Consider the following 7,962-nt stretch of genomic DNA (forward strand, 5'->3'; position numbering starts at 1 on the left):
GGTGCAGCATTTCGTTTGGCAGAGTGTTCCGTGTCCTGCCTTTGCTGTTCTCGCAGCGGCGTCTCGTGTGTCTCTTCAGTCCAGAGTTCGCTCAAGGGTTTCCAGCGATGTAAAGGAGGAAGGATTGAGGACAGGGGGTTGGGTTGGTTTTTTTCCTCCCAACTTGTTAAAACGCTTTAACGCTGATAGCGATAAAACCTATTTCTGTAGTGGGGGTAGAGTAAGTTCTGGAAGGGGGGCTGATGAAATCACTAGGGCGTGGTTGGATTGTGCTGTCGCTACCCACCAAAGCACTTTTGTGTCTGCCTGCGCTAGCAGACTTTCACTATTGCAGCGCTCGACTTCAGCGCTTGCTAGAGGTGCCCATGTTCCGTTACATAATCCAGAAGAGCTCAGCGGACAATCGTTACCTCCGTGGGCCTGCTCTGGCCCTGTTTTGCTAGCTTGCCTCGCTGCTTCTTTCCTTTTTTCAGCACTGACTGAGGAGTACCTTCCCCCTCCTGCGTCCCAGCAGGGACATTCTTAGGCTGCTGTCTGAGGCTGCAGTCCTGCTTCCTAAGCAGTTGGCTTATGCAGCTGTCCAGAGCTTGGACCGAGGTTAGACTCCCCCTTCATTCATTCAACAGCACTTTATGGTGGGTATATTAGAGTTTAGAGGCAGATCTGTTACAAGCACGGACTAATTGGAGTTGTAAGTTTTCACAGCCTTGTATGATACATGTAGGTGGGTAAAGTATTTAGGATTTCCCAAAGCTAGAGTATACCAAGCCCTTGCCAGTTTTTTCCTTTCTCCCTTCCCTTGCTTTTTTTATGGCTTGTTTTACTAGACAGATCCAGTTTTCCTAAATACCAAAACGGTTGTGGGAGTGAAAGTACCTGAGAAGAGCGGGCTAGGAACTGGTAATCCAAGCACTAGCTGCAGTGGACAGCTGCTGCTAGCATAAAGGGAGGTAGGAGCTGCTTTAATGTCTGTGCATGACCACCTCTTCTTTTCCTCTTAACCTTCACATTGTCACCGACACTGTTGTGTTTCTCAGAACAGCTAGAATTTGAAGGAAACATTTTCTTAACCGCTGCATATTCTGAGCTCTAGCTTGCTGCTGTAAAACTACAGAAGGCTATGGCTACGGAAGATAACAGTGGCTGACCTTTGTTCTCATGTAGTGTTTCTATAGTGTGCTATGAGAGGGTGTGAGAGGCTTTCTCTCAGTGCTTGGGCTGCTCTCATACTACAAGCAAAGGGTCTAGGCAGAATCTGGTATTACATGTGATCTCTTCGAAAACTACGTGGAACCGGCAACACTGACAGCAATGGCATCTTGCTTCTCTAGGGCCAACAGTAACTGATGTTATTTTTCTTCTCTTATAGGTCCACTTGGTTGGTATTGATATCTTCACTGGTAAAAAATACGAAGATATTTGCCCATCAACTCATAACATGGATGTTCCAAATATCAAGAGAAATGATTACCAGGTGAGTTAACACTCACTGTGTCCTCCCACACATTAAGAGGCTTTATACTCCTAATACCACACGTAAACTCTCTTTATCCCAAAACTTGCCTCTCAATTAATAAAGTACTGTCACCAGAATTAATGGAACTTGCCTGTCTAGACATGACATTGCTGAACTCGTAGTTAAAACTGTTGGACCTCACTGATGGAGAGCTCCTTACTGTACTAACAACCTCATGTTATAGTAGTAATCTTCAGAAATGACAGGTAATAGGCATAATTCAGAACTGTGTTTTTTCTAGCTCATGTTTTAAGGTCACTTCTTTATTCTTTGTGATACTGGCATCCTTTAGAATCTGGAGAGTGGTTATCCCTACTGCAAGTTATTATTAATTAAAGGATAATCAAGATCTCACTTCATGTTAATTTGAATCTAAGCGTATATTGTCATTTATAATTTCACCCTTACATAGGGTAGATGAATCAACAAGACAGTCTTAAACTGCATCTGATGCCAGTTCTAACTTGCTACATACTTTCTGCTCTTTGCGTGGAAGCTGGCTTTAGTTGATCTCGAGTAATTTTGGTGCTCCTGAAATGAGCTCTGCTCCGAAATGTATGTACGGAAGGAACTTGGCAGGCTTCTGTAACTTCTGTAACGCCTTCTGTGATACGGATAGCGAGCTCTTAAAAGCAGCACAATTCAGGTTCTGAGTTATAACATGTCGGCTGTCTTCCCATTGTCTTGGGAATAGTTCTGGTCAGGAACTGATACATCCACGTCAGTTGGAAAGCTGCAGTTGCTTGACAAAGCCAAAGTTCAGAGTGTTAGCAACTCTTCAGGACAGCTGATGGGGTTTAAATAAAGTGTGACTAGCCTGTCTTAGGGCTCAGACCTTCGAAGAGATTCTTAATGTTCTCTTGGTGATGTTTCTCTTGTGTTCTTGGGTCCTTATTGCTACTGAAATTATTGCTGTTTATCAGACTTGTTAGGGCTGCCTTTTAGGCTTACTGTTACATGTTCCAAGTTCCCTAACTCTGTCAAAGTAACTGTTCCCCTTAGCTCAGGCTTTCGGTTAGGCTGAAACCAGCATTATAAAAGGAGTCCAGAGCTTGGTGGATGTTCCCTAATTTATTCATTAGCCTTTAATGTAAATGATAGTATTTCATTGTACAAATGAAGGTATAGAAGAGTACAGTTCAACCGTTGTGTACTTTGTACACTTTATAAAAGCAATGCTGTTCAGTGAACACCATTTCAGTTATTGTTTCTAATTCACAGACGTAAAAAGCTGAACCAGTGACATGGAAGCAGTACATTTTCTAAATCACAAGGATGGGTTTTGCAGTGCCCCGCATGCTAGGAAGTAACCAACAGGGTTCTGGCGGTTCTTGATAGCAGACTGGCTTTTGCTACACTTGCCCTAACTCGGCCCTCTAAACTGTTGTTAAAAATTGACTTAAACTACATTCTTAACTGTTTCAAACACAGTATTAAAGAATTAATGTAACAGGTAGAGTTCACTGCCTTCTGCTTATCTTCAGCTACTGCCTACTAGTGACTACTGATGAAGTTAAACTTCCTAAGAGTGAACTTCTCTTCACAGCTGATAGGTATTCAGGATGGGTATCTCTCCCTGCTGACAGAAAGTGGTGAAGTTCGTGAGGATCTAAAGTTACCAGAAGGGGATCTTGGCAAAGAAATAGAAGGAAAATTCAATGCCAATGAAGATGTGCAGGTAAGCGTAGAGGGCAGACAAGAAGAGTTATGGTTAATTCCACTTGATTATACAATGAAGGAGTCTTATTCTGATATTGACCGTTTGTATCTCTCTGTGAAGAGCAGGTTAGAAGCACGGGAATTGGTCCTGTGAGATGTAGAAGGACTTTTGTACTGGAGCACTCAATACGGCACTGAAGCCCGGCTCAGTTGACAGTGAGGTGATACGGGTGTCTCAAATGTCTAGATAAATCCTAACAGTGCTGTCCTCACGGTGTGGATTGGAGCCTCCAGGCTTTCTTAATGGGGACCAAGTGTAGAGTTCTGCGACGTAGTCTGAGTAGTCTGATTTGCTATGTTGGCAAACCTCTCTGCAGGTAGCTCTGCAGCCTGTAGTCTATACTGGGCCACACCAGTTGCTAGTTTGGCTCTGTTGCAGGAGCTTGTTCGTCTTGCTCTGTTGTACAAGCCTCAAGCTGCCAGCCAAGGCAATATGGCAAAGAGAAGGCAGCAGAAGAGCATATCGGTGGGAAGGGCAGATATTGTGGAAATTCTTCTAATGACTGAATTTTAGCAGCTTCAACTTCCTTTTTCCTTCTCAAGAGAGATGGGATAGATACTAAAATGTGAAAGCCTGTAACTTCTGGGAGCGCTCCCTCTGGTGTGGGTTGGAGCTCACCTATCTGTCTTTTCTTCCAGATATCCGTCATAAGTGCAATGAATGAAGAATGTGCTGTAGCCATAAAGCCTTGCAAATAAAGAGGATCACCAGGCTCGGGCAACTGCTCAGGTCTGGACAAACCACAGATCTATAAATTTGGTTCTTATTGTCACCAAAGCTCTGGCCTTCACAAGCAACCTCATTTCTTTTTTTGAATTGTTAAAAAGCAGTGCTGGATTCTGGATTAGTGTTGCAGGCTAACTGGCAGTTTTCAAAATCACTGAGATTTTAATTCCTTAATTGTAACTATTTTAACATTCCTGTGGGTTTCAGCTATGGATCTAAGAAACCAATCAGGTGTTACTAGTGGATATATTTTTATTTGCTTGAGCAAAACAGTGTTTGTCTGTATGAACAGACAAAATACAGTATTCAGGGGCTTTTAGATAAGCTGGTAGGTATCTAGGATTATAAAGTGACCTAGAGCACAAATAGTATTTTTCTTGACATGTTTAGGTAGAACTGACAATAAAAGTAGCATTTTTTTTTTTTAAGCTTAAGTATTTTGTGGATTGGGACTCTTGCAGAACTGTAGGTGCCAATCGCAACTCTTAGACCAAGAAACTCAAGTGATCAAAAATGCCAGCTGGCTTGACCAAGCCCCAGTGGCCATGTGCAACTTAACTGTATTACCTCTGTATTCTTCTTTGCCAACTCGTTGGCTTATTGTAACGATAAAATGGTGTCAAAGCCTACCTGTGGTTTAGGCAGGCAGTTGGAATATTGGGTAGGTAAGACATAGATAAGTCAAGGGGACACAAAGGTGAGAATGGATGTTAAAGCTATAGACTTTCACTCGAGGCCTTTGTCAGACTTGAAAAATAAAATAGAAAAATGCAGTTCAATTGCTTTCCTTTATTGTATTTATCTTAAACTATAAAAGGGTGACAAACTCCGTGGGAATCTGTTGCAGTGCTTCCAGCTTTAGGTTTTAATCTTCAGGTTTAGACCATATTTTTGTAGCACAGGGACCACATGTTTTTCAAAAAGTGGGACAAACTGTAGCATTGAGCCTAAACTAAATGCATGTGATTCTTTTTTAAAAAATAAAACTATTGTATTTTCAAAATACAGACTTGACAGACAATACTGAACAACCATGGCTTAACTATAAAAGTAAATAAATTGCTACATAGTTATGAAAGCTAGCTCCTCTCCAAGGGAGTTCTCAGTCATTGAAACACGCATGCATGCCTCTATTTAGTAGCTTAACAGGCAAACACAAGGCTTCACAGAATTGGTCATGGAAGGATAACTAGTCTGCTCCTGTTTAAGGCGTTCAGCTTGAATTCTAAGACTTGGTGACTCTTCGTGAGTGGGAAACTTCCTTAGTCTGTGGCTCAGACCTCTCTTCACAGTTGATAAGTTGTTTCATGAACTTGCCTTAAGCTTCAGTGGCTGTTGGCTAATAGTGGACAACTTGTAAACACGTGGCATGCTGCCCTGGACAGCACGCACAATTCGCACTCTCTTGGCAGCGAGAGTCAGACTTCACGCTGCTGTTAACTGCTTAAAATGTTTTCAGCTTAATAGTATGTACTCTCTAATCCCCAGAGGGCTCAGGGCAACTGTCCTGAACTGCCCTTGTACATACCATGGCAGGGCTTAGTAAATCTTGGAGGTCTAACGTAGATGGCAAAACCACGCATTTTCCATAGACTTCTCATGACAGGGAGAGCAGTGCAGTGAAGGTAAAGACAGCAATAAATATACTCTGGTAATAAAGCACAGTTACCTGGGACACCTGGCAGAAGTGGGATACTGCCACACGCTCTTGCCTAGCACAGTACACATTGCAGGTGAACTCTATAAATAGCACCTTGACTGAAATGGCAAAACCACTTTTAAAAAAAGCTGTAGATGCAAGAGATTGAAATGCATTCAGAGTAGTTTTGAAGTGCATGCTTCGTATTTCAAGCTAGCCTGCACTATGCTCCTTTCTGCCTCTGCATCGAACTGGTACCTGAAAGACAGGCTTTGTTGGTTTTGGAGGTGACTGTGAAACCGTTGATGATGGTCTTGACGGCAAGCTGAGCTGTGTGATGTCAGAGGGGAAGTCATAGGTTGCTATGTCAAACTAATGCAAGTTCTAATGCTATCACCGCATTACGAATACTTCTAATATGCTTGAAAACTACAAGACTTGGATTTGTCCTTGTTCTGGTAGTGCTTTAGTCTACTTCCAGGTGCCTGTCTGTCCCCTCAAACCTTGTTGGAAGACAGGTATTTGATGCCACTGGCCCACAATCTAAGCATTTACTTAGACTGTAAGCTCTCTGGGACAAGGGCTGGTTTTTGTCCTGTTCCTACAAGTGGGGTCCTGGTCTGACTGGAGTTTTCAGGTACTACAGCAATCTAAGATAGAGGTTTTATGACCTCCGGCTTGCTGGAAGAGTCCTCCTTGGGACATATGGATATCCTCCTATTGCAACCTTCAGTTCTGCAAGATTTAAATGATTAAGTACTTCATTATAGGTTTATTCTTATATACTTAGTTGTCTTTTGTGAAGCGCTTCAAACACTATGGAAGTGCAGAGCATTGGCTTGTCATGCATGAAGTTTTCCATAGGTAATACATAAGCATGAGTCTTAAGCATAATCTCCAAGTTTCAGTAAGGTTAAAAGTTGCTTCTAAATTAGAACATGTATTTGAGGCATTTTTTTCCAAAGTAAGATGTTTCAGTTTACTGTCAGAATTGTTTGCAACAAACTTTGTTTGTGATCAATAGTCCATATAGATGCGTATTTTTAAGATCCCTAACCAAATGCTTAGAGAAATTCTCCTTTCATTGCTTTACTTTAAAACAAATCTTACTGATGTACTTGTTCCGTAGTACTGTCTTAACACTTAAATTGTGTCAAAACCGAAAACTATAAACTTCTAATAGCTGATGCCATTGCTTAGAGTAAAGGCTGTGAAAACTGGGAGGTGAAGAAAAGTATTTCCACTCCAAATAATGCATTTTTTTTTTATGGCTCCAATTCATTGAGTTTCTCTTATTACTTTATGGATTTGGAAAGACTGCAGCGTTTCCTGCCTCAAATGTTGGCAAATAATACTTTAAGATTTCAATAGATCCTTCTAATTTTTGCTTATAATGGTGGTTTTTCAACTAGGCTCTCACTAGTTGAGCCATGTTCTCAGGGCTGTTTTTTTTAAGAAGTTAGCTGAATTTCATTGTTTTAACGTAACTGCTTTCAAGCCTCTTGCAGGTTTTTCTAATCCACAGCGTACCCAGAAACGGTGCACAGTCTGTAGTTTCACAATACAGGTAATTTTACATAATCTGTAAAGAAGTCAAATTTGTTGACAGTTGAAACTGTTATGGTTACTGCAGGTCAGTCTCGCAGAATTCAAAATTCAATAAATCCCACTTTTTTTGGTTGAGTAATTAGAAGGTAGTTTGTTACAGTAGAACTGAACTTCAGGAAAAAAAACTGACCTTGTTAAAGGAAAAAAAAACAAATGACCTTGTTAAGGGAAAAAAAAAAAAGACCTTGTTAAGGATATTTTGAGTATCTCGCTTATACACTGAGAATGTTAATGAAGACGTAGATCCTGGAGGCATTGTGGTGGGAGTGCGGTGGACTGTTCAGGACGGTACGCCGAGAGCATCAGAAGTCTCTCCAGCATCTGCAGTCTGGCCGTACGGTATTTGGCATCTGAGAGTAACTTGATTTGTGAACTTAAAACAAAATGTGTGCTATGTAGCGCTGTATCGCAGAAAACCCCTATTCTCGGTTGTCCTGTGCTGTATATTGTAAGCGTAACTGTTGTTCGGTGTGGCTTTCAAAATGCGGGGGAAAGAGGAACGGTGGCGATGGCTTATTTTACTGATCATAGCAAAAACCAGACCCTGTAATTCGTGTGAGCGGGGAACGGCAGTCCCCCTGGTTCAAACGCGTACCTGCTCTGGAAGCTGTATTGTTTTCAACGCCACGCGAACGGTCGGGGGGAAAGGTGTAAATGCGTGTGTTGCTCCAGAGATAATAAAGACGCCAGTGCCGTGGGGAGCTGGGCGCCGGTGAAGCTCACAGGGGCCGTTGGAAACCCTAACCCAGCTCC

General features: G+C 42.0%; 1 protein-coding gene across 1 annotated transcript in view; it reads left to right on the plus strand.

Moving 5' to 3' along the window:
- EIF5A2 (eukaryotic translation initiation factor 5A2) overlaps window positions 1–4,741 on the plus strand; it is a 5,029-nt gene extending 288 nt beyond the window's left edge. Inside the window, exons 2-4 of the mRNA XM_009585709.1 lie at window positions 1,370–1,474; window positions 3,063–3,194; window positions 3,875–4,741. Of these exons, the coding sequence (XP_009584004.1) occupies window positions 1,370–1,474; window positions 3,063–3,194; window positions 3,875–3,934 (297 nt within the window). The 3' untranslated portion in view covers window positions 3,935–4,741. The remainder of the gene's footprint in view (window positions 1–1,369; window positions 1,475–3,062; window positions 3,195–3,874) is intronic.
- Window positions 4,742–7,962: the final 3,221 nt, after the last annotated feature.

The sequence above is a fragment of the Fulmarus glacialis genome, unplaced genomic scaffold (genome assembly GCF_000690835.1).
Source record: "Fulmarus glacialis isolate BGI_N327 unplaced genomic scaffold, ASM69083v1 scaffold41089, whole genome shotgun sequence".
Classification (NCBI taxonomy): domain Eukaryota; kingdom Metazoa; phylum Chordata; class Aves; order Procellariiformes; family Procellariidae; genus Fulmarus; species Fulmarus glacialis.